At 38.0% G+C, this 25,068-nt stretch overlaps 5 protein-coding genes across 9 annotated transcripts; 1 reads left to right on the forward strand and 4 right to left on the reverse strand.

The window, feature by feature from the left end:
- Nucleotides 1-262: 262 nt before the first annotated feature.
- On the reverse strand, nt 263-1,872 carry LOC121989065 (ethylene-responsive transcription factor ERF113-like). 2 transcript variants are annotated; one of them, XM_042542882.1, is made up of 3 exons: nt 1,681-1,872; nt 1,171-1,509; nt 263-922 (listed from the first exon to the last, which is right to left on the reverse strand). In XM_042542882.1, exons 2-3 carry the CDS (start codon nt 1,316-1,318, stop codon nt 369-371), a joined length of 702 nt encoding a protein of 233 aa, XP_042398816.1. In that variant the 5' UTR covers nt 1,319-1,509; nt 1,681-1,872; the 3' UTR covers nt 263-368. The 2 variants fall into 2 exon arrangements, with proteins under 2 accessions (XP_042398816.1, XP_042398815.1); XM_042542881.1 differs by lacking the exon at nt 1,681-1,872 and having other exon boundaries at nt 1,171-1,666.
- A 4,586-nt stretch (nt 1,873-6,458) lies between these two features.
- Nucleotides 6,459-15,252, reverse strand: LOC121989043 (poly(A) polymerase I-like). 3 transcript variants are annotated; one of them, XM_042542848.1, is made up of 13 exons: nt 14,911-15,251; nt 14,710-14,829; nt 13,312-13,409; nt 12,078-12,161; nt 11,659-11,789; nt 11,357-11,429; nt 11,221-11,266; nt 10,991-11,100; nt 10,817-10,924; nt 10,671-10,730; nt 8,335-8,396; nt 7,279-7,591; nt 6,459-7,057 (listed from the first exon to the last, which is right to left on the reverse strand). In XM_042542848.1, the coding sequence occupies exons 1-13, from the start codon at nt 15,104-15,106 to the stop codon at nt 6,833-6,835; spliced, it is 1,626 nt and encodes a 541-aa protein (XP_042398782.1). In that variant the 5' UTR covers nt 15,107-15,251; the 3' UTR covers nt 6,459-6,832. The 3 variants fall into 3 exon arrangements, with proteins under 3 accessions (XP_042398782.1, XP_042398783.1, XP_042398784.1); XM_042542849.1 differs by having other exon boundaries at nt 14,710-14,826; nt 14,911-15,250; XM_042542850.1 differs by lacking the exon at nt 10,671-10,730 and having other exon boundaries at nt 14,911-15,252.
- Nucleotides 15,253-15,400: 148 nt separating this feature from the next.
- On the reverse strand, nt 15,401-16,372 carry LOC121991409. The gene has a single exon (XM_042545417.1). The coding sequence runs from the start codon at nt 16,370-16,372 to the stop codon at nt 15,401-15,403; it is 972 nt and encodes a 323-aa protein (XP_042401351.1).
- Nucleotides 16,373-18,727: 2,355 nt separating this feature from the next.
- LOC121989053 (E3 ubiquitin-protein ligase APD2-like) lies at nt 18,728-20,620 on the forward strand. Of its 2 annotated transcripts, none has more exons than XM_042542868.1 (8): nt 18,728-18,857; nt 18,946-19,172; nt 19,235-19,337; nt 19,403-19,474; nt 19,547-19,770; nt 19,849-19,906; nt 19,982-20,276; nt 20,345-20,620. In XM_042542868.1, exons 1-8 carry the CDS (start codon nt 18,791-18,793, stop codon nt 20,421-20,423), a joined length of 1,125 nt encoding a protein of 374 aa, XP_042398802.1. In that variant the 5' UTR covers nt 18,728-18,790; the 3' UTR covers nt 20,424-20,620. The 2 variants fall into 2 exon arrangements, with proteins under 2 accessions (XP_042398802.1, XP_042398801.1); XM_042542867.1 differs by having other exon boundaries at nt 18,733-18,861; nt 18,941-19,172.
- Nucleotides 20,621-20,753: 133 nt separating this feature from the next.
- On the reverse strand, nt 20,754-24,448 carry LOC121989054 (probable protein phosphatase 2C 78). Its single transcript, XM_042542869.1, has 4 exons — nt 23,948-24,448; nt 23,493-23,860; nt 21,370-21,606; nt 20,754-21,275 (listed from the first exon to the last, which is right to left on the reverse strand). The coding sequence occupies exons 1-4, from the start codon at nt 24,204-24,206 to the stop codon at nt 21,012-21,014; spliced, it is 1,128 nt and encodes a 375-aa protein (XP_042398803.1). The 5' UTR covers nt 24,207-24,448; the 3' UTR covers nt 20,754-21,011.
- Nucleotides 24,449-25,068: the final 620 nt, after the last annotated feature.

The following is a 25,068-nucleotide window of genomic DNA, read 5'->3' on the forward strand; positions in this document are numbered from 1 at the left end:
GACCATGAAGTTTTGGTCGAAGCATGCCAAATAAAGTCCAGAAATTTCTCGTGGGATGAGGATGATGATGCCAACGTGTGGGATAAATCTGTAAAAGAAAAACAAAACCATAGAGGATAAGAACTGAAGAAAATGGCCGGTTGCTGAGGCTGGGGAAGGTGGACTACAACATGACAAACTTTTCACACACGCTTGCTTCATTTTCACACCACGCTACCTCTCTCTTCTCCCTAACCATCCCGATCACGTTGATCACAAAGAATCAATCCAACTCGATCACATATCTTCGATTAATTAATAAGTCCATCCATTCATTCATTCATTCATTCATCCCGAGTCAAAGTCAGTGCCATAACCACATACATTCATTATATGCCCGGTGGCCGCTTCCGCTGCCGCTCATCATCCTTCTCCTCCTTCTGGTACGGCAACGGCCTCGACGACGAAGAAGAAGAGCTCTCGAATCGCGACTGCCGCACCGGCGACGAGAAGTCTATCGTCTCCTGCATGGAAGAATAAGGCGTCGACGACGAGGAAGTGAAGCCGCCGTAGACGGCGCCGCTCATGTCCACGTCGTCCCTGCTCTGCAGGAGCTGCGCGTACTGCACCAAGTGCGGGTAGAAAGTCACCGCCGGCGACGATTGGGAGGCTCCAGGAGACGGAGGAGCAACGGAAGCCGTGGGCGCCGCCGCGAAGGTGCCGCGGCCAGTGCGACTTTGGACGCGCTCGGGGAAGTTGAGCTTCGCCTTCGCGCCCTTGAAACGCAGGGCCGCATCGTCGTAGGCGATGGCGGCAGCTTCGGCCGTGTCGAAGGTCCCGAGCCACACGCGCGCCGCCTTCTTGGGGTCCCGGATCTCCGCTGCCCATTTCCCCCAAGGTCTCTGCCTTACCCCTCTATAGTGTCTCCTTTCCTCGATGTTCCCTTCAAGAAATTCACCATTAATACAATTTCCATGCACGTTTCAGTCTCTGTTGCAAATGGATCTATCTACAGATCGAACTGTGCATTTATTAATTCATATCCCTAGCTACCTTTCCACTCGATCTCAACATGCGATGAGGGTTGAAACCCTAACCCACGCAGGAGCTTGCTCTCTCGCGTGGTGCAAGACGCGCACAGGGATGCATGATGAATTAATAATATATACATGTACGTATTTGTATATATACCTTGCTCATCAGAAGTAGTTTGTGCTGGTGCGGTGTCCATCGATCCTGACCCTGATCGACCAAGCGCGTGGTGATCTGGTGGCTCAGCAAGCTCGCCGGTGGCCGGCGGCCGAGAGCAGCTGATTACTTGCGCGAGGGCGGAGACCATGGCTGACACGTCCTGCTCGGCGCGGTGAGGGATGTAGTCCGGTGAGAAGAAATCACGTGCTTCCTTCTCCTCCGGTGCCTCGTCTGGAGGAAGGGACCTCTTCCCATACCGTCGATCCACCTTATAGATCTTTGTTCAGCTCTGCAACTGTATGTACACCTCTGCTTCCCATTTGCAGTGGATGTTTGCAGCTGGTTTCAATTCAATATATACATGAGCCAAAAGAAAAGAAGATTAAAGGACAGAAAGAAAGAAAGAAAGAAAAACCAAAAAGAGAATAAGTGATAAGGAAGGAACTATATAAATAAAGCCGGAGAGAAAGAGATGAAGATGGTCGAAAGAAGAAGAAAATGAGCACACACATGATTGAATAGTAGTGGAAGGCTTGTTGGGGGAGAGATGGTGATAAGAACAGGCAAAGTGCTAGGTGGATTGCTTTAATTTATTGGCTGTTTGAGGAGAGAAGTCCTAATTTGTCTTTTTCATAATATGGTCCTTATTCCATCGTAAGAATATATATATATTAAACTTAATAGTGTTATTCTTAGATTTTAATAGTGTCGATTTTCTACTTGAATCATATATATTTTATGTGGTCAAATGTCCATGTATTTATAATGAATAAAATGATATTAATTTTTTATGCTTAAATTGATGAGTGTAAAGCACTCGGACGGACATCAATTTCTAAAGATTTAAAGGATTTTTTCGGTGATTCTTCGTGACTTTATTCTTTTGCGGCGCCTCAACTTTTCTCTTGCTTAAGCTTCGAATCTAAACATGTTCAATTGCCTTTTGATTGTAACATATTTATTTAAATGCCTTTTTAATGTTTAATTAACGATTGATTGTTAGAGGTGTTTAAGTATGGATATCAAAAGACTAAAACGGAGACTTAATTTTTCAAAAGTTTATATATTTATACAAATTTCAAAATTAATTGTCATCACGGCCCCGTCCCTTTTATAGTTACTGAGAAAAAAAAATCATTTAGTATATCATTGTTCTCCTGTTGCTTTTGCTTAAGTCTACCATTAGTAGGGCATATCTAATGGTAGGTGTCATTATAGGAGGTTTTTATGGCCTATATCAAAATTAACAAAAAATCATGCATCCCTCTCATGGTCCACTCTTTATTTATGTTTTATTATAGATCATTTAATTTATATATTATTTATATTTTAGGTAGAATATGTATTTAATATATTATTATTTGGATTCACATATATATTTTTAATTTAATAATAATTGATTTAATTTTTACTCTCTCCCGCCAGATTTTTGTCATCCTCATGCAATGGTCTCATTGATTTAAACTTTCTATCACTAATTTTAAATTTTCTTGTAATGGTGTTACCTAACTAATTGTCTAACTATTATATCTTACTATTTTATTAAAAATCTCCCTCCTTTACTAACTAATTTTGGTAAAGCCTAAAATGAATTTACGTTAATGTCCTTTTTTCTATTCACACTACAAATAATTCCAAGGTTTATTAGTAATTCTACAAGCGAAACAATCAGTGATCTAGAGTTCGAGACTCAGCTATGACGTATTATTATGAATTTTTCTTATCATTAATTTTCTCTGGTTATTTTATATAAAAAAAATAAAGTTCTCTTTAGTCCCACATCTTAGAATTGATAACACTATGATCAAAAAAGTTTCTATAAATATTTTAAGCCGACAATGTTAAAAAATATTTTTTTCTTAGTTTCTTTTACTAAGATAAGTATAATATTAAATTAAAATAATTTTTTTCATATAGGGAAGCCCATTACAGTAGTTTATTGCTAGGGCCCAAATAATTTATATATTATTATATTACACACGCAACGTGTGTGCACGATCACACTAGTAGTTATAAAGATTCTATAAAAATTAGAAAATTTTCATCCCTATCTTTTGCTTATTTAAAAATAATTTTTATAGAGATTATTTTAAAATTAGTAAGAAGAATTAGAAAATTTTCATCCCTATCTTTTGCTTATTTAAAAATAATTTTTATAGAGATTATTTTAAAATTAGTAAGAAGTTAAAGTATAAAGTGTTTAGAAATAGAAATTAAAAGTTAATAAAGGTAGTTAAATGATAATAATATTCTTAAACTATATAAATTATTTTTTTTAATTATCTAAATATAATTTTGATACACTATTTTGTTTATATAATTATCATTATATTTTAAATATTGTATCATAATTATTTTTAATATAATAAAAAATATATAAAAATAAAAAAAATATAAAATTTATATAAATACACAAAAATATGTATAAAAAATCCTAGAAATACAAATTATATAAAATATTATTTAAAAAATAAATATCTAAGTGTGGTGACAATTATGTAAAATGATAAATTTATTAAGGTAAATGTAGTGGTAATTATATAAAATGATAAATTTATTAAGGACATAAATATCAAATTTTAATTTTAGATCATAAATTAAAAAACATAAGCAAGAAAAATTATCAAACTCTTGCCTCTAGTTTTTGAATAAAAGTTCACCTTCACAATTATTCAAAAGTACTTCTGTATAGTTGAAATCTAAGTAGCTTTTAATAGAAGCTCTACCAAACACTCTCATAGTTATTATAATATTGTAACAACTCCTACGAGTTAGCACAGATGATTTATACAGTAATGTTATCTTAGATAAATCTAGGGTTGATTATTAGTATATGTAAAATATTGTATTGATTACCTTACCTCATGTGTGTACTACTATTATTGGGTGAAATCCCACGTGATTTATCCTCTTTCGAAAAATATGGGGCCATAAAGATAATAATTTTACCTTTTTCTCACCTCCCGTATGCACTACTGTTACAATATTCTACCAAATTAAAATCATTTTAATAGAATGTAAGTAATTTTCATAAGTTTCTAAAATATTAATTTATTCAGAGTAAATTTTATTACAATGAAATTAATATTATTTATATTTTTTATATGATATAATAATTATTATACATTAAATAATAAACTCAACTAGATTTGGATGACCAATTCAGTCTCATAAAAAAAATTTTATCTACCATCAACAAAATTTTGGAAATGCTCAGGATGAGTTATCCAAAAGTTTAGTTTAGCATCTTATAGATTCCTACATAATCTAGTTTCATTTAGAGAAATTTTTTTTATAAATTCATTATAATTAAAGATTAAAAATAATAAAAAATTTATGATAATAATATGAATATTCTATCGTTGCATATAGTCAGGGACAATTATTATTATTATACATTAGAGTAGTTACTACGAGGGGATTACAAATAATGATATTTTTTTTGAGAATATGTATTTAATGATTCATTAAATATAGGTGCCCTTTTGCATGTGAAGGGGTAGGCTTCAATCTTGTCATGGGCCCAAAGTCGTGATGGAATTGACAAGGTTGTCGCCATAAACAAGCGTAAATTAAACTTTGTGGGTAGTTTTGGAAGGGCATGCGGGTGCAGGAATAGTGACTACCCTTCCTCCAACTCGACAAGTGTCACGTGGAGAAAGCTTTGGCGGATAAACCTTTCATGCTCCAAAGCAATCGATGACCCCGAAGGCAGAATCGATGGGGCCGAGGCGTCGAGATTCAATGCACCCAGCGCGCGCGGTCCGCCAGCAGATGTATAATTACGCTGCCAGCTCACGGACGGGGCCATATGGAAGCAGGCGCATGGCTTGCCACATGAGCTGTTGGTGGTAGGCCAAGCCACGCATCAACAGCGCTAGCTCCTCCCCGACCGACCATCTGCATGCGCGCAGTTGGGTTGGGTTGGGAGATGATAGAGGCAGCAATGAGTTGTCAGTGGCACATCGTCATATGGAATATTGGATTGGAGGAGGTTGTTTCACGCGACGTACGATCCAGGAATGCATGTTGTTTGTAGCAGAGGCATGCAAGGGCGTACGTAACTCTCTCCGTCGAGTTGGACATGTTTTTCTTGCTGCAGTCTCGTGCGTGAGTGGGTCGGTGACTTGGGTCATGACTATGTTTTTTACTGGATAATATCATCAGGTCAAAGTGAGAGTTGGAATCTTTTTTATTTGAGGCAATGTTTCTTCACTTTGTTTTTTACAACTGCTTATTATTATATTAATTTCCTCCAAACTCAAAATAGGAACATTTCGAGACCTAACTAGCTTTCAACACCTTAGAATAGATTTCGAGGAATAGTGTGGAGCAAGGAACCTTACATTTTGAATCAAAATTTTCTAATGTCCAATTGACCTACGCGAGATGGTTTAACCAATTGATGATTTTCAGCTAGTCAATTCAGGGAAACTGGGTAGGCCGGCCAATCAACTCGACCGAGGGAGCATGGCATCAGGAAATTAGTTTTGAAGACGAACTCTTAAGTGGATAAGTGGCTTGCATGCAGATTCATAAAAGGGGAAGATATATTAGTCACCGGCTTACATAGAAACCTTGGTAGCTGGCCCAATGCCTAAAGCTGCATATCAGCCTAGGTCGATCAACACAATAAGGAATGGATCTCAATTATTTGGTCAAGATTTAAAATTTCAACCTAAGTTTTAAAGTCGCTATAATTTTACTATTTTTTAAATATAAAATATATTAATTAAAATATTTAATATTTAATAAATAAAGTATAAAAAATAATCTTTTAAAAATATATAAAAATAAATAAATAAATTATTATATATAAAATTAATTAGATAATTTTATTAGAATTTAATAAAATATTTTTCAATTATCTCTATCATAAAATTGATTAAATAATTAATCTAAGTCTTAATTAAAATTTTTTAAATCCAACTGCACGCCCCTCAACGGAGGCCGGGGAGAGGAGGAGTCGTGCAACTGCTCCGATGCGACCGTGGGAGTCATGAGACCCCTCCATGGCATCCGCACGTCGCAAAATGCCTCCGTTGTGACCCTCACACAACACCTAGCAATCATTAGGCCTAGTGTTAGGGTCATGCCAGTACCGATCGACGGACGGAACATCCGTTGTCTGTCTCAGTTTTTTAAACCATGGTGCGGAGTAGTACAAATGAGAATATCGAACCACATTGTTAGAGGTAAGCAGGGCAAAATTGTGGCAAGGTTGATGGAAAGAATGCATTGTCGTACAAATCAGTTGCAAAAATGAACTTCCATGTAGAAGATTGTCGTGTTTAAGCATCAATTTTCTAAATGGCTGAAGCAAAAAATCAGCATGCCTTATAACCAAAACCCGTGATAGGGTCCTGCAGCTCCGCAGACATTGTACATAACTGCCAATTATTTGAGATCTACATTTCCCCCAGATCTACATTTCCTAAACCGCTAAAAAAAAATCAGTAACCGCTGCTGTAGATGTGCAAGCGTTCATAATTTAAACATCATCATCTGCCATCGACAAAGATTGGCAATTGCACAATGGATCCAAACCTGGTTTGGATATTAGTCAATTCGAGGCATGTGCAGATTCCACATGCAGCTCGTTGAGCCATTCAAGTGTGTAAAATGTATGGTTCCAGTTTATCTTTATTTTATCGAGAATCCTTCAAACAGGATTTATCCTGACTTCACCTTCCGAGTTGGGAGGAAAGATTGTGTCAAAGACAACCCTTGCGAATACATGTCGGATTTCAGCTAGCCCACCTTCGGCAAGAGAACAGTAGTTTATTTTATTTCCCTTTTTGGCAATGTACCCTCGCTCCAACTGCCGATTATTAACACACTCAAATATTCTGCCAACACTCAAGTACAACTGTAGAGGTATAAATACCTGCAAAACATAAAAGAAACCATTCAATACAAACATGAAAATCTCCTGTTCTAGTTACAAATTGCTTTCAACCATTAATTCTTACTAGATGACAATGATGCTGTCAAAATTCAATGTGACCAACAATATACAAGATAGTATCAGTTACTGATATTGCAAAATTATTTTGATTAATCAGTCATAAGGATATGCAACTACTTAGAACACAATGTCATACATACCAAATCAGAATATGGAGCTTGAGGATATGGTGCCATTGCTTGTGAAACAAAATGCTCGTCTGTCATCGAGCTTAGTGCAGAAGTAACTGAGGAAGCAAGGTTCCTAACCTCACAAATCAAATCTCCATCATCCCATTCTCGAGATTTCAACAATTCTGGAAATTTGTTATCATGTGAACGAGTGATACTCCTTGCAATATCTACAGCCTCTGGCAAATTTCCTCCATTATGAAGAGCAAGGCAGTATGTTGCTATTACTGAAGGATCACGAGGTTGACGAACTAATGCTTGATGAAATGCTAAAATCCCTACCCTGGTAAGCAATTAATTTATGCTTGTTTAGGAACTTCAAGTAGAAATACAGTATCTTAAATATATATATATAGGCTACCAAATTTGGTGATGTCTTCATATATCATCAATGATGAAATCTTACGCGACATACCTCATAGTATAAAGGATCTCCAATACAAGGTTAGGTTATGTACCAAAAACATTTTTGACCATTTTATGCACTAATTCCTTTTTCCCTCAAAGATTTTACTTATCTTACACATAATCATCAGCCTACTTGAATGAATAATTAATAAGACAATGCATGCACAAGTTTAATGTGAATGGGCATACAAGTAACACGGTGACATTGAAAAATATGATAATTCTCGCAAGAAAATGGAGCAGTAAATAGTGACGCCAAAAACCAATAAGAAAAAACAGAAAAATGCTTAGATGTCAAAGTATTCTATAACAAGCATAACAAGCGTAGTACCAACAACTTGGGATTGGTTACATGGATATTATCCATTTATTTAAACTCCCTGCAGTGGTATTCAGCTCAAAGTGATAAATGAAGCATGACATAGGATCCAAAGGCCATATCACACGAGGATGATTCAATGTGGTAGAACTTTAAAAGAAATTGCAGAAGTGACAGGCTGTACCAGTACTAAAGCAGCAAAAGAAGTAAACCTATGTTCATGGTAGATTTCATTGAAATTGAGTTTAATGGTGGATTATGTAAGCATTTGGAAAAACTAGAATGGATATGCAGCTTACCATAGGCTATTATGGCACGGCCTGTTAGGCGCAAGAAGTTTGTCCAAGGTGGCAAATATATCCTGCATATGTAGTGTCACTGTAATTTATCTGTTCAAAATTTCAGTTTACAATAAATATGGGAAACCGGAAGCAAACATTTTGGGCGCTTCTTAATTTTCATCTTTTAGTCCATTGACTGAACCTAATACAGAGAAATGAAGAGGCGTCCAAAATGTTTGCTTTCTGAGTCTCTGTATAATTGATATATGAATATATCCTGCATATGTAGTGTCACCTTTTTCTATACCTCCTTTTATAATGCAAAACAAAGTACATATATGCAAAGGTCCAATTTACCAATGGGGGCACATAGGAGTCGTTACTCCCAGCTTGTGCTACCAAGTTTCAAATTCCCGAACCCCACACCTGCACCTGTCGCTCAATATCTGCATTTTACCCTTGCTAAACCAAACATTCAACCAAATGGTTTGCCCAAACTTATTCATGTGAAAAATTATGCCACTTGAACCCAGTAAATTCACATTATTTTATCCTTAAAATGTGATTTTCAGCATAAACATCCAGCTCAGTAAAAATGAGTCCCTAAAAAGTGATTCTCAAAGATAAACATTCCACTTAGTGAAAACCCAACATTTTTATCTCAAAAAGTGGTTATTTGAAGGATAAACATCCTGCTTTTTTCTAGCCTCATGTGCAATCTGGCAATCTAGTTTTCATTCCCTTTCTCAGACAAGGATTCCCTTCCACAATCTTCATCTTCCGTCTTTCAGACACTCTTTAACAATGAGATGTATGAGTATTTTTAGGGCTGTAAACGAGTCGAGCCGAGCTTTAGGGTGTTCAAACTTGTTTGATAAGGTAACCAAGCCAAGCCGAGCTTAAAATGAACCAAACTTTTAAAATAATTGTTCAAGCTGGGCTTGATCTATTTTTTACGAGCTTGAGCTTGTTTGAAGCTTGACTTAAGCTTAGTTCATTTAGATGTTATCGAGCTCTCAATTCAAGCTTGGCTTGAGCTTGATTCGAGCTTGGTTCGTTTAGATGTAATCGGACTCTCAATTCAAATTTGTTTGATTGTTTGATTGATTATTGAGCTTGATAATTCAAACTTATTTGTTTATTTTATTTTATTTTATGTTATTGTTTATTTAGCATATTGATAAGAATTTTATTAATGAATATGGTTAGTTAACATTGTTCATGAACATTGTTCACAAACCACGAACGTTGTTCACGAACGTTAATGAGCTGAACATATATGTATTCAAGCTTGTTTGTTTAGTTTACCGAGTTGTTCAAGCTTGTTTGTTTAATTGATCTTGTGTATATTAACCAAACATAAACAATCTCTTACCAAGCCGAACACCAAGCTTGTTCATAAACATTTAGTTCATTTACAGCCCTAAGTATTTCTCCCTTTTTTTATTGTTCTTCTTCAAAGATAAAAACATAGGAGTCGTGTAATCTATTTTTCATGTTTAAATGTTTATTGTAATAGTCATTTATTTTCACCACCTCTTCTGAATGTAAAGGATATATCATTATGCTTATTTCTGTGTTGAAAATAGTCATCATGGATTTTTGTATGCATCTCCTTGATGGGCCCGCGGAGTGTAGAATAATCATGTACTTTCACCACCTCCTTGATGCATTTCCATAGAGTTTATGTAAGTAACAAGAATGCTAAAAAACAAATGGGCACCTTGGAGTGTAGAATAAAACTATCCTCTTGTTTGGTGTTTGTTAGCTGAAAATAGCCATCCAGGAGTTCTAGAAAGAGACTTCTTGAATTCCTTAGGCAAATCGTATAGGTCAACACAAAGCCAGAATTGGCTCCTTGCAGTTTTCTGGGTATAAAAAAAATCCACTTTTTTTTGGCATGGAAATGGCCCCAAAGTTCTTGATTGTCCTAAAAATGACATACAGGTACCATGAAGGAAAAAATGGGTTCCTTGATGCTGGCAGAGTATAATATGGTTTAGTGCATTTTTGCAAGGCGAATAAAGAAGCCTATATGCACCTGTAGGGAAATTTGCCTATATATAAAAAAAAAACAAAGATGGTGGTTCAGAGTAATGGAAGTAAAGATGATAATTAAAGAGGAGATGAAGTTCACAAAAAAAAAAAAAAACAGATAAAGGTTATATTAAGATATTTTCTCTTCTCCCCTTTGTTTGCCACACATGATATTAGAGAACCTTATCATACCTTAATTTGCACTCCCAATGTTTTTGTAAAACACCTAACAAAATTTCTAAATGGATTAATCTAATTCCATCAGCCTATCTCCTAAGAATTTAATGGTTTCAAAATAGAAATATATTCATTCTCACCAGTAACATGTTAGATCTCTTATCCCGCCTTTGGAAACCTTGTGAAACAAAATATGCAGCCTGGTAGTGCAATCAAAACCTCATTCTTTATACAAATAGAAACACTGGATAATAAAGAAATATCAACTTATGGAAAAGTATCAGACCTGGATAGGTAAAAGAAGTTCAAGGATGCCAAATCTCCAAAGCAATCTCAAAGAATTCTCAGCAGATCCATATGCTAGCATATAGTTCATTTCCATGAGGATTCTTCCCTGAAATAGGTGAAGTGGCGGCTCAATCCTAAAGTAAGATGAAGGTTAAAAATGTCAAAATATTACCTTGTCAAGTCTAAGTACTGAATTGGCAAGATCCTTCACAGAATAAGCTGTCTCTTTAGAAAAACTAAAGCCCAAACGAGCTGCAATTCTGATTGCACGTAGTATACGAGCTGTGAAATATATGAATTCCACTTAATGCAAAGCTCCTATTTATGCTTACAGAAGAAAATATTATATTGCTTCTAGTTGGGCGCATAATGTTACAAAAGGGAAGAAATTAGTCAACTAACCACAGTCTTCGTGGAAAGATAAATGTGCCGGTTTTACTGTCCTGACCTAGTTGAAGAGAAAAAATAGGATGAACAAGGATTACAGGCTGGTACAGATAAATGTATAAAAATTAAAGAGAAAAAAATACATGCACACTTTAGCTTTTCTAATGTCCTCCATGCCTCCCAAGTAATCATACACAATCTTTGAGAATGGATTGAACATTAACCTGACAAGGACACAGAGAAATGAGAAGAGAACCAAAGGAAAGCTAGATATGAAAGACTTGCAAGCACAGTGGAAATGCAAAGAAGCAAATCAATAGATATGATTTTGTTGAAGGAAACACATGAAAGCAAAAAAAGGTTTTGAACTTGCAAAGACAATGTATAAGTCATGAAACCAAAGAGGCTAAGTTAATGCAACATTAAATTTGAAGGGATCAAGTTAATGATAACCCATTAATTGTGAAATCCCGACGAAGACAGTTCTTCCAGCGAGCATAATCATGTTCATCACAATCAGATCTTCTTGGAAGATAACTCAAATCATTGCGTTGCCTTCTCGCATGGGTGTTAAAACTTGAAACCTGCTTCATAAGTTTAAAGGAGTAAGAGTGAATATTGCAGAAAAACAAACTAAATACAAACTCAGCTAGCTAGAGATTAAGTCATCCAAAAAACTCCAGCACTTCCCTCACACATAAACAAACACACAATTTCAATAGAATACATGATATCCTATCCAAATGTATGTCCATGCAACTTAACTGTAAATGAGCATAGGTTGATGCATAATTAACTAGCATAAATTATGGAGTCATCTAGTTATCATAATTTTTTTTTCACAGAAAAATTAAGCTTAACTGAGAACTAACCTCCACAATACAATCACTAACATGAACATGGCATATTGGAAACCTCTTTCCAACAATATCACAATGTGAGAACGTCCTTTTCACCTGTAAATTAGTAAAAGTTCAAATAAGAAACTATTTCATCACTGTGTTCAAAAAGCTCATACTGCTGCTGATATGGCCATACTTGGACTAGCTCAGTAGTGGCATCCTAACCAAAAGCAATGGGACTCAACATAAGGCAAATCCAATCCCATCAAATAATTGATATCCAGAAGGAATAATAAAATGCAAGCAATATGCAAATAAACACATTAACTGAAGTTATAAGATCCATAAGTTGCTTGCTAGAAAGAAGTCATATTCCCACATATGGGAATCATTTTGGGCCCTGATTCATAGGCAGTTCTGGAAGACCTCAAGATAAATTTAGAATCACATTATTGAAGTGCCCTATCTTGGGTGTAGTAAGGGACAGATTGTTTCTACCTTGAGCTGGATAAGTCTTCATTATGAACAAATTTTAGGGACCCAAAAGAAAGAATTACTTATATATATCTAGTTTATTCCTTTATTAATTAGGAATAACAAAGCGAGGTTGTGACATGTACATCAAAGTCATTCATGTTGTACAGACATCTAGATGAAAGACAACTTCTGGCTATAAAATTTTTCTTCTCCTTTATATTCCATTTTTAGAGGTACCCCTTCAAATAAGAGCCAGTAAATCCTATCAGTTACTGATTATGTTTTATTTTCAGCAAAAGAAAGTGGCAATTAACTACCAGGTAAATGGTCATGAAACATCTGAATTTTTATGTCAATTTCTGCTGTATACCAGAAAATGTGAAATCAAGTTATTAGAAGTTATAGATTGTGATGTAACCATAATAACATGTGCACGTGAACATGCCATTTGAGCATCAATTTTTTTCCTCTTGAAAATAAAATGAAGTAGGTTTGCTATAATGCTGGGATGGCATAACTACAAGCTTCAATGTAAAGATGATGTTACACATCTTTTGAATTTTTCTTCTTTTCTTTTTTTGACTGAAAGGTGCTCCTAGTTCCTATTGAATAAAGCATACATTGTAGCAATGAGTTAAATGTATGCAATGAGTTAAATATATGGAAGTGTAAATGAGGATTGATCATGATCAGTGAACCACTTTCCACACGAAAACGAAAACAAAAACAAAAACACCATATCTTCAAGTATGCATATTATTTTAGAGAAGAAAAGACAGGAACTAACATCATTAAGGTCCGCAGTTGTAATAACATCATAATCTTTAGGTACTCTCTTCATTAGAAGATCTCGTACACAACCTCCAACCAGATATGCATCATAGCCTGCAGAAGCATTAACCAATAACCATGTTGTCTCAGTCCACAGCAAAAACAATATTATATGCAACAATATAAAGGAATCAAGATTTATGTTTAGTATTAATTGCAACATGAAAGAATTATAAAATAATCAGTAATAAGATAGCTCATTGATCTCAACAACACCAACAAAATCATAGATCTAACAGTCATGAAAATCGAGACAATACTCCCTCATGTATAAAGGTGGAATATCATTGGAAGAGCAATAATTCTATTGGGTTGGATTTCAAGAGCTGAAAAATTTTCATTTACAAGGTACCAAATTGAATTTTAGCACATCTCATGACCCATGGTCATATGAACAAACCGAGGTGGTAAATTAATGTCTAGCGAACTATTTGCATTGTCTTATTAGGGATAAAACAAAGGAGTGGATTCATTGGCTTCCATGGGTACAATTGTGGTACAACATAAATTACCACTCCACTACTAAAATTAATCAGTTTGAGACGACATGAAGTTGACAAAGACATACATACTTGGGAGTAAGTGTTGCAACTTTTGAAAGAAAGAAAGAAAAAGCTTATGTAATGCTTAAGCTAGAATCAAACATCTTGCAAACAAGCATCGTTCAGAGAGAGTTTGCAATAGGAGTGTGTTTCTCTTGGTATAAGAAAGTTTCAGTTCGTACTTCCACCTCTATAAAGTTGTGACAAAAATTTTAAAGCCCCTAGTAGGTATTGGAACATATAGTTACTGACTTGAGCTTCTTCAAGAATTTAAATATAATAGACCTTGTATTCCATGTGTCTTGTTTGATGAAGAAATTAGTTACAAATTTAATCAACATCTTCCTATAGTGAATTTTGATGGAGAAGTTTCGCCTCACAATTTTAGAAACAAGGCTTATGGGGAAAAAATAATAAAATTTGTGGTCAGCTTAATGATTCAATGGGACAACCTAATATTGAAGATGCAGCATGGGAGTCATATGACACAGTTCAAGAAAGGTTTTCAGAATTTATCGTTTAGTAACCTCTAGGACAATGTTGTTTTGAATCACAGTAAAATTATATGATCTAAAAATAGCTACATTTAAACAGTCTCTTTAAACATTAGCCCCAATAGTAGATCACTTAATAGAATAAATAAATGCTTTAGAATTAGTAATAACAAATTATCATTTAGAACTTTTATAATTTGAATTTATTATTGTTGAGAAGAAACTCTTAGATGCCTATAAATAAAGAAAATGTGTAGTCATTGATAAGATTGCCAATTTTTATTCAACAAAAACGAAAGCAAGAAAGAAAAAATGAACCTTTTTTCTTAAGTCCATTCAAAACAATCCTGGTTGGCTTGGGTAGCCTCGATGCCTTAATACCCAGCTCCTTCGAGCTCAGGACTTTCCACTCCCACTCCCGAATGCCATCACTACCTTCTTAGAACAAAAACCATGTCACGACTACAAATAGCATTCTTTATTATTTGGAAGGAGGAGCTGCAATCTCATGGTGCCTACTTCCTGCATTGGGCTTAGGCGGAGGAGGCGAGGGCGGAGAGGAGGCCGTACCGTCTCCGACGAGGCTGTCGAGATCGGCCAGTGTTTCTACAGTGGAAGTGGGAGCCGAGGAGCTCCGGCGACGGGCGCAGAGCGCAAGAGAACGTCGGAACGGGAAGGAAACTCTCGAGACGGCTCCGAAGCCGGCGACGGCCATCTGGAGCTCCAGAATTTGAAGCGCCGTGGTCGGGAGAACCCTTGACCCTAGACGCTGCTCCGGAGGCGGCGACGATAAGAACTGAGACTGTCTCCTTCCCTCCTTCTGAATAGGTAATCATTCCCACCGTACGATCAGTCGATTCGAAGCGTTCTCAGCCAACCGATGCAACCATCAAACAGACGCATATAACGGGGATAGTTCGAGCCAGAAAATTTCCGGTTCAATATTCTATTGATATAAATATGTATATCGGATTTAAATGTAACAGTATAAATATATTTACATATCGAATTAAATGAACAGAGCAGCCCTCTTCTCTTCCGGTTCCAGTTCGATATAATGATCGTCGACGCCGTCCTCGGAATCCAATCGCCGTCGGAATTTACAGTGGTTGTAGAACAAGCAGCTCGTGATGGCGTCGAGGACGAGGAGGAGGCTGTGGACGTACGCAATCAAGTAGGCCTCCCACACCATCTCCCCGTTCACCTTCCCTCCGCCGTCAAGGTACGGTCTCACCACCTTGTATTGGAACAAAGCCTCCGCCAGTGCCATTCCCATGTCGGCGGCCATGACCAAGGCCAGCGCAGTCTCCGCCCTTCCCTTCGCAAGCACGCAGGCCTTCACGAGCGCCTCCCAACCCGAGCGCCCCTCCGTCGTCGCCACGACGATGGATAACTTGCAGACCGCGATCGCATTTCCAATGGCCACAGCGCTCAGCATCAAGCCCGTCGCGGTGAGCAGCAGCGCCCAGGTGTTCGACGTCAGTCCTGCTATTTCCGCTGCGCTGAAGACGAGGCAGAGCGCGGAAAAGACCGCCGCATTGAGGACGACCATCACGGAGGAACTGAAAAGGTGGGTGATGAGGGCGGAGCAGTAGCTGCGCCGGCACGACGGCATCTGGGGAGAAAAAAGGCAGCGTCGCCAACAGGGCTGCCCGTTAGTTGTCCTGATAATCAATACTTTGGCCAACAGCAAGAACGTGAGCGTGAATGGAAGCGTAAAGATGAAGGAAAAGATCGTCTGTGCCAGCTTGAGGTTGATCCAGGAATATAATCCAACGTCTGGAAATCTTGCAGCTCTGAAAAGAAAACAGAGGTGGCTGTAGACGATACGGTGGAGGATGGGGTTGGAGCAGGAGAGGAAGGCTTGTGAGAAGAGGATAGATAAGGAAGCAGGGAAGACGAAGAGACCAGCAATGGAAGTGAACGTCTGGTAGCTACACAAGAAAGTATTCACGGATTCTCTCATGATCTTGGCGGCCATCTCCCTGCAATCCTCCTCAGAGGTATGGCCCTGTATGAATCAACTAGGTATAATCAGCTTGTGTTTGGTCAAGAAAAACAACATTAAATTAAAAGTCTAAGAATTTAAGATCCTTGTATTCTATAGCAGGAAGTCATTTGCAATTTTGCAGTGCAAATTAACCTAACTTGCCTACCTCTTTTAGACTAATTATTCCACGATACATCATGCAGATGCTACTTGCTTGTCTACATTAAATTGTTCCTAACTTTTTGTGCCGAAGAGCATAGTTATTGGTGGAGTGAGTCTCTCTTGGCCAGTACTTCGTTACTTTTACCCACTTCTTTTAAGCCTAATTAATTCCTTAAAACATTATTGTGGAGTAAAATCGATGCTGAGAACAAGATGTGACGAAGACAGAATGGTAGGTGAGACAAAACTAAATGGCTGCGAATGATAATTCCAATCCACGGTGATGTGACGAAGACATCGAGAGCCACGTAACATGTTCAGGACTCGATCAATGCAGATCCTTTATCCTGATAAATTTGAGACGATCAAGTTCAGTTCTTAAGACAAACTTACTCGGGTTAAGTCCAACGACTAACGATCAAGTTCAATCAACATCAACAACAATAAAAGAAAATTTTATTAATAATAAGGATGAATTCTGTTTATATAAATTATAAATATAAGATTAAGAAAGTAAAAAAAATCCAACATGAATTCCTATTTGTAAACAAGAAAAAAAAAGATTTTTTTGAAAAATAAAATTTCTTGGAAGAAATTGTAAGTAATAGAATATGATTTTGATTTAGATAAATTATGATCCATAAATATTAGAAATGCTAAAATTATTTTAAATATTATAAAATATAAATTATTAAAAATAGTAATAAAATTTTCAAAGGCTCAATTAATGGTCTAAACGTTGGATTTTTTATCCAAAAGTTGATGGTTATGAATTCTCCGATAATAAATGTAGATTTTGAAATTTTACACGCATGAGATTTGACAAAGTCTAATTTCAAATTCTGAGTCAAAAATCCTTGGACGTTTAAGTTGATCCTACATTAACCCGAGTCGTCATATCCAAGTTAAAATCCAACCATTTAAGGCTCGGGGCATGACAATTACACTAGCATGGAGAGATACAATAATTACAATTACGGTTGAGCTCGAGCTCGAAAAAAACTATAGAGGCTTGGCTTGAGCTCAAGCTCGGCTCGAGCTTTATTTGAAAAAATAAATTAAAAGCATGTTCAAATGGGATTTAAATTGTGTATCTTAAATACATGACATGTTCTAACCATAAACTTCTCTTTAACTTATTCTTCATTTTAAAAATAATAATAATTTTAATTATTAAAATATTAAATTAATCTAGTTTGATAAGGCTCGATGAGCCTTCGAGCCAATATTAAATGAGCTCGAACTCGACTCAAGTTCGATCAAATTTAAACTCGAGTGGAGCTTTGATCGAGTGACTTACGATATTTGCACTCCTAGTTACAATAATATGAACGGACACGACAGTTACAAATGCCACTAGTTATAGAAAGATCAGATCATTTAGCAGTGAGGGAAGAAGTTCTATGTAAGTAACCTTGTATATATATCTTTTCCCTCTATAATGAAGTAGCGTTGAAAGGCACATTATTGTTATATTGATGTTACCGCTTTTACTTTATTATTATTATCTCATCTAAATTTCGACTTGAATGTTGGGAGAGTTTCATCAAGATAAGTATTCATCTTCGTTCTAACCTCTCTTTTTGAGTCTTTCAATTGTTATCGCATAGAGTCTTCCCCCGAGTTCTTGTATAGCTCAGTTTGATCAGTAAAAATCCTCTTGTCCGTAATTTGTGGATCAGAAGATGATCCTTTACATTAAGACCCTCGATTTGGATGAACTCCACCTTTAAATAGGTGGGATCCATCCAAATCAAGGGTATAAAAAAATGAATTATCCTCTGATCCGTAATTTGCGGACCAAGGATCCGTCCTCTAGTCTGATCCCTGCCGACTCGATGAAAATCGATCCAATAGAAACTAACTCGATAGAAACTGACTTGATGAAGCCGACCTACCAAAAGATGTCCTGATATTGAACTGAATCACTTAAAGTTAATATCATTAAATTGTTGTAAATTGAGCTGAATTCCATCGCCCGTAACATCTGATGTTCCAATTGGTAAGAAAAAGGAAAATAAATAGTCTAAACACCATTAAACCAAACCGTTTCCTAACAAATTAAATAGCGGTTGAGGGAACGGACGAACGGTAGATGAACCTGAAAGCAGGCTCCGCTGTCTACCGGTCTTTCTCGTTATTACGACCAGTAGCTGTCACTCTTCTATCAAACTTCATTAATCCGTCCTTCGTCCATCTCCATGATCGCGCCTCCTCCCTCCCCCCCTTCACTAGCCTAGCTAGCTCATGCCTCCGCGGCCGGACCAACGACGATTCGCTCACGCGCTCCTCCCTCTCCTTGCGTGGCTATGCGGCATGTATTGCAGTCTGCTTTCCGTCTCACTCTTTAGAAACTCCACGCCTCTTCTCACCCCACCTTCCTTTCATTGACTAAAGTGCAGTTGCTCTTAGCCTGCGCTATGGTTACTACGGCAACCACAAGCTCGTGCTGGGGCGCAACACCTCTCGAATGATCAGGACCAGTTCCCTCTTCGTCAAGCAACTGAAAGCCCAAGGCGAAGCCAAGCAGGGAGTCTTGCTTTATGGATTCAACGAAAAGCCGCAGCTCAGCTCGGAAAACAATTGGACCCTCGCCAATTATTTGTTTGTGGATGCTTACGATCGCAAGGTAATTTTGTTTATAGATTTTCTTCCTCGCGCCGTTTCAATCAACTTATCATAGGGCTTCAGGGAGTCTCTTTGTGGTTGAACACGGGCTCTAGAGTTTGGTTGGAATGGAGAGTGTCGAATGGTGGTGATAGTTACACAGACATGCTTGTGATTTTAATCAAAGGTAACATTTCTATGATCTGTCCTTCTCTTTCAGATTTCCTCTTTGATCGAGTGTGTGTATGATAGGAGAACAAAACTTGGAGAAGCCGGAGAGATTTTCCACAAGCTCCCATAACAATCTAAGAAATTCTAGGAATGGTAAGTGAATATTTTATAAATGGTTGTAAAACTAATCAGAAGATGTTTAGTTCTTCTGACATTTGTATTTAGGTTCCAAAGAAGAATATATTATCTCTGAGGACAGTACGTATTATCTTGGTGTCATCAATTTAACACCTCGGAGCGTTATTATGAACATGAGTATAACAGTAGCATCAAAAGTTTATGACACCAGTAAGGCAACAAGCGTCTGCTCGACAAGTAGGGGTGCCTGCAAGCTTAAGCTTCCGTTTCCCAATACTCGATATTATGTTTTGACAACGTCAGGCGATGAGGTAAGTAAACTTAAGGCTGAAAAGATTAATAATCTCTAAGATGATGAAAATTAGATAGGTGTGTGTTTAATTTTCCAGGTTACCAACATTGAGGTATCATTCATAGCCAGATTGACTGCCTATTTCATAATCACAGGTGTTTAATTTGCTTGCTCAATTCTCCCTTGCACCTCGCAACCCTTGAATAGTTTACTGATTAGTTTTTGTTCAGTCATTATAGTGGTCATCCTTTCGATACTACTGAAGTATCTTGGGGCATTTCGGCCTGAGCAGCCTAGGCAGGAGTATCAAGTTGCTGAGATAGATACCGAGACAGACCCCATCGTTCCGAGGAAGGTGGTGGCTTGTGCTTATGGGGCGACTGAAGAGGAGCCTGAATCGAGTGTGTGTTGCTCCTCAGAGGACTTGTATGACGGGAAGATTTGCGTGATCTGCTACGATGTGAGACGCAATTGCTTCTTCACTCCTTGTGGGCACTGCGTTGCTTGCTACTCCTGCGCACAGAGGTAAACTAAATGGCTTTAATTTAGTGTCATTTGAGCTGAATGCCTAATGGTTGTATCTGGATTTGCAGGATCATGGAGGAAGATAAAAAGGTTTGTCCAATCTGCAGAAGATTTATTCACAAAGCAAAAAGGTTGCCGAGTTCATAGCATGAGCAATCATGGAGCTTGTTTACGTGTATGCACATGCACATTGAGCCTCGATGAAGATCTATTTTTGGTTGTTGGTGTTCAACAAGATACCATACGTATATATCAGATGAATTGGTTTGATGCTAACAAAAGCATTGCATTAGAGCTTATTTCTAAGAATTGGTGCAATATCAATAAAACAATTGCATTGAAACTCCAACATAAATACAACACTTCCTAGTAAAGGCCAACAACGTATACAATATTTGTCATCATTTGTGGTTGAAGCTCGACTTTGAAAAATGGCTCAATAAGAAATGGTGAAAATTTGATAGTTTAAGAAGAGAATGGAACAAGGTTCTATTTTGAATTCATTAAGAAAATAATCCCTGAGGACTGATGACTGCTCGATTTCTTCTTACAATGCCATCCAAAATTTTGACAAGTTGTTTCAGTTTCTACTATATATATATAATATTCCATCCCTGATGACTCTTATTCAAAATCCTTCTTTTCTGAAACTACTGTAAGATCATAGTTTGATGGAACAAAAAACATATTGTTGCAACCACTATTCACAATGAAGTCAGTCCCTGTAGCACCTACTCATGTCGACAAAGGGGTTTCTTCAGATTCATCAGAATTGAAAGAAAATATGTCAGCAGGCACTCTAGTGCAGTCATTAGTACTACCATTGAACTTGGAATGGCCCACTTGACCATGCTGATCAAGATAGATCACTATGACAGTGATATCATCATGAAAGTGGCGCCTAATTCCTTTCTCGATCTGTCTGATATCGTTGTATCTCATTTCTCTTTTCCTTGCAGCCTCACTGAGAGCAGCTTTGGCCAATCGCTTTGCTATTCCCTGCATTAGTTTTGAGAAAGAAACAACTTGGATCTGTCGTAACTATCGAACTGTATAGAAAGCATTCTAGATATTAGGGAGCTAAAAAGATTACTGTTCTTGGGTTCTTGAAAACAATCTCAGCTGCAGCTTCATCACTTAATTGCTCCCATAGACCATCTGAAGCAAATATCAAAAATAAGTCATGTGGCTTAAGCTTTTGAATCCTTATCGATGGCTCCGCACTGATGACAGGTCTCTTTAATGGAATAGGAGAAACAAATTGCTGAAATAATGGATCTCTACTGAACTCAGGTTTCTTGAGGTAGATGTCCCCAATAGCCCTAGACACCTAAGAAGCAAGAAGAATGCCACTTAATATTCAAAATGACAACTAATTTATGCCAAAACAATGTATAAAGTAGCTGAATAAAGATCCAATCTACAATCCAAATCGCTTGATCCGAATAACATAAAAATACCAGTTCAGATATATTCATTATCACCATAATCTATTGAACATAAGGCATATAGTAGGTCAACTAGTACATTATGCCTGATTGCACAGGAAAAGAAAAATACATAATGCCTGCAAGTAAACATGCAACAAGGGCACCTTTTACTTCCACATTCCATTGACCAAAACAGTAGATCAGAACGGTGGAATATTTTTTACAACTATCAATCTCAGTCGATAAAATTGTACGTAGTTCACAATGCAGGTGCGAACGGAAAGATAGTCAAGTATTCTTTATCCAATTTGCACTGGTTCTTGCCCAATTTAGCCACAATTATTTCTTAATTTCTCTCTCATATCTTAGATTTATTATGATGAATTCCTATTTAATGTGTCTATATAGATCCTGCTCATGGATTAATAAAAATGTGTAAAATCTCAATTTTCTTTTGTCATTCTATGAGTCTCTTTTTACTAAATATCTTTTTTTGTCCCATACATTCGTTTTCACTTCTCTAAATTCATTTACTCACTGCAATCTCCTCAACATTCTCTGATTTATATTTAAATTTAGTATCTATTTTTCTTTTCATGCATTTCTTTTTCCTTAATCACTTCTATAAATTCTTATAATCATTATGATAACAGACTATATTAAATATAATTTTATTTCACTCACAAATGTTGCCAAAGAAAGCACAGCAAGTTCAGTATCAAATTAAAAAAAAAAATGAAATTATGTACAAAACAGTTATGTAAATCAAATTAATAATGTAATCATATCCCTAGTGTGGTAGCGTCGTTGCTCCCACAATATTTAACAGCAATCAAGATCATCTCCTCAGAAATAGCATAATTCAAAGTAAGTTCCAAATTCCACTTTAACATTCAGATGTGTTGAGAATGGTTGTTGTTGATGTGTTGACAGTGGTTGTCCTGTAAAAAAACCAAATGTGAAAAATGGAAATCTAATGAAATATATGATACATATATGTTTAGCAACTCCTTTCGAAGCTTTTCAGGAACTGTAAGAACTTATTTCTTTGTTTAGGAGAATAAGTAGTAATGCAACTCCTCAGATAAGCTTTTGAGGTACTATAACAACTCCCATGAGAATATCAAAAGTTCAACTTTCTTCTTCTTCCTTCTCTATGTTTTGACAATCATTTCTAAAATATTTTATTTTTCCTACTTGATGAGGTGTTGTGGTCTCTTACAAACATGTTGAAGTAGTTGCACATAGGCAAGGCCAGTCTATGGTGGTGAATGCCTCACATATTAATGATGAATCAGTGATCCAACACAACACTACTTGGTCATTCCAACATCATAGCTTAAAAAGGTAGCTCTATAAGGAAGGAAGATCTTCAACGTTCATCCCCTTGAATGAGACCAAAAGTTAAGATTGCAGATAGGAATCAGGTAGTTGAAGAAAAGAAAGAACATGAAACTTTACTTGCTTTTGCAGTGAATTTAAGTAAAAGTTCTACATGTTTCAGGCTACCAAAGGTTCTACATTTTGAAGACGACATACATGCAACAAATAGAAGTATCTTATCTAAGGAAGAACTGAAATGGCAGCTATGAACTTTACCCCCTGCAATCACTATAAGCAATTCAAATGGCACAGAGAAGGTAATAAAACAAAGTTTCATTCAAGATGTTCATTCAGTAGTGATTGCAGCAAATGCAAGCAATTCAAGATGTTCCATTCCAACAGGCCGTGTATGAAAATCCTTGATATTGAAGGGAATGAGGTAAAATGGAAGAAAAGAGCTCACCTGGATTATCCCTTTTATCCGCCAGGCGCCGCGAGCATGAACTACTATTTGGCTGTCATCTGGATGCAGCTCAACGACCTCCTTCCTCACTTCCTCGACGGCAACGTTATGGTCCGTTGATAGTCTCTCGACCACCACAGACTTGCCGCCTAAGCTCCGGCGTCCAAGAACAGCCCTGGAATCACCCAGGTTGGCCACGTAGAGCGTGTCCCCGGCGATCGCCCCCACGAGGCAGCACGTCCCCACCGAGGCTATCTTCGGCCGGGACAGCCAGGACCTCTTCACCAATTGCACGAAATCCTCCTCGGTCGCGCGGAACGCCTTCTTGATCACTTCCGCCGACAGGCCCCCTTGCTCAGAAGCGAACCCTAAACGAAATCAGATTTCGATCAGTTTGATTCATGAAAATGGGATTTTGGAGGAAGGGACGAGAGCCGAGAGTACGAGCGGAGTACTATCAAGGTCGGGGAGCAGGCGGTTGCTGACGAAGCGCGACGCCTCGGGTCCGCCGTGGCCGTCATAGACGCCGACGAAGGTGGCAGAAGGCGAGGTGAACACTTGGCCCTGATCCTCGAGGGAATCGTTGGCCTGAACAACGGCAATGGAGAACTCGCCGTAGGCATGGGGCTTCAGGTCCATGTGCCACATCAAGCCATCGCCGCCGCCGATCCGCCCAAAGCACCGCTCAAGCGGCCTCAAGCACGAGCGCAGCATCGCCGCCCGCTCCTCCAGCGCGGATCTGAAGCCTCCGAATCTCGGGATCTTTCTCCGCCACTTCTGCCGACACCGGCAGCTGGAACACACACGAAACCGCCAGCCGGGGCCTCACGGAGAGAATGCTCGGCGGGTTCGAATTAGAATGCACAGCTCGCAGAAGCGACTCGACGAACGAGAGGAAGAAAAGGAAGCCATTTGACTGTCGCTGAAAGGGAAGAAGAAAGTTGGCGTGGGCAACGCGTCGACGAAGCAAAGTGGAAGCTCCATACAATTTCCTTCCTGTCAAATGTCAATTGTCTCCGTCCGCATCTGCCCAGTGGACTGAATCCCTTCGCGTGTCTCCATTGCTGCCGGCTGTTGCCGAGCGATGACGTAATGCTTACAGCGAATCCGTGGCGAGGAAGAAAATAATTTACGTTTTATCGTCACAAGAAAACAGCGAGTCGCCCTTCGTTTTCAATTTGTGTTTCAGATTCAAAATATTAAATTTTTTATGAAAATGTTTATTCGACGCATGCATTTGCCGAAACATAACGACAAGAACAGAATCTAGCAAAGCATCATCTAACTCTCAGACCAACTCGAACGAGCTATTCTCGTCAATGAGGCGAACGTCGACGGCATCATCGTCCTCGGAAGGTGCGTCGTCTACGGCAGCCAACGGAATGACTTCGAATTCAACGCCTCTAGTTTGATCAAACTCAGCAGCGGCTGCGGCGGCGGCGTTTCCCTGCACCGGAGAAGATTCGGCGGCGAGTGCGGCAGCATTTTCGCTTCCCTCTGTCTCCGAAGCTTCGACTCCGAGGGTGGCGGAGACAGCCGCAACGGCGGAGTGGCCGCCATCAGAAACGCCGGCTGC

The sequence above is a fragment of the Zingiber officinale genome, chromosome 6B (assembly GCF_018446385.1).
Source record: "Zingiber officinale cultivar Zhangliang chromosome 6B, Zo_v1.1, whole genome shotgun sequence".
NCBI classification, from domain to species: Eukaryota; Viridiplantae; Streptophyta; class Magnoliopsida; order Zingiberales; family Zingiberaceae; genus Zingiber; species Zingiber officinale.

Excerpts from the sequence above, each read along its gene's own strand:
- LOC121989065 (XM_042542882.1), bottom strand. The coding sequence starts at position 1,318 with ATGGTCTCCGCCCTCGCGCAAGTAATCAGCTGCTCTCGGCCGCCGGCC. Across the intron at positions 923-1,170 it reads AACTACTTCTGATGAGCAAG|GGAACATCGAGGAAAGGAGA; the intron begins GTATATATACAA and ends AATTTCTTGAAG.
- LOC121989043 (XM_042542848.1), bottom strand. The coding sequence starts at position 15,106 with ATGGCCGTCGCCGGCTTCGGAGCCGTCTCGAGAGTTTCCTTCCCGTTC. Across the intron at positions 11,790-12,077 it reads TTAGTGATTGTATTGTGGAG|GTTTCAAGTTTTAACACCCA; the intron begins GTTAGTTCTCAG and ends CTTATGAAGCAG. Across the intron at positions 11,101-11,220 it reads ATCTTTCCACGAAGACTGTG|CTCGTATACTACGTGCAATC; the intron begins GTTAGTTGACTA and ends TATATTTCACAG.
- LOC121991409 (XM_042545417.1), bottom strand. The coding sequence starts at position 16,372 with ATGGCCGCCAAGATCATGAGAGAATCCGTGAATACTTTCTTGTGTAGC.
- LOC121989053 (XM_042542867.1), top strand. The coding sequence starts at position 18,791 with ATGCCTCCGCGGCCGGACCAACGACGATTCGCTCACGCGCTCCTCCCT. Across the intron at positions 19,771-19,848 it reads TGACAACGTCAGGCGATGAG|GTTACCAACATTGAGGTATC; the intron begins GTAAGTAAACTT and ends TTAATTTTCCAG. Across the intron at positions 20,277-20,344 it reads TGCTACTCCTGCGCACAGAG|GATCATGGAGGAAGATAAAA; the intron begins GTAAACTAAATG and ends CTGGATTTGCAG.
- LOC121989054 (XM_042542869.1), bottom strand. The coding sequence starts at position 24,206 with ATGCTGCGCTCGTGCTTGAGGCCGCTTGAGCGGTGCTTTGGGCGGATC. Across the intron at positions 23,861-23,947 it reads CCTGCTCCCCGACCTTGATA|GGTTCGCTTCTGAGCAAGGG; the intron begins GTACTCCGCTCG and ends GATTTCGTTTAG. Across the intron at positions 21,276-21,369 it reads TTTTCAAGAACCCAAGAACA|GGAATAGCAAAGCGATTGGC; the intron begins GTAATCTTTTTA and ends AAACTAATGCAG.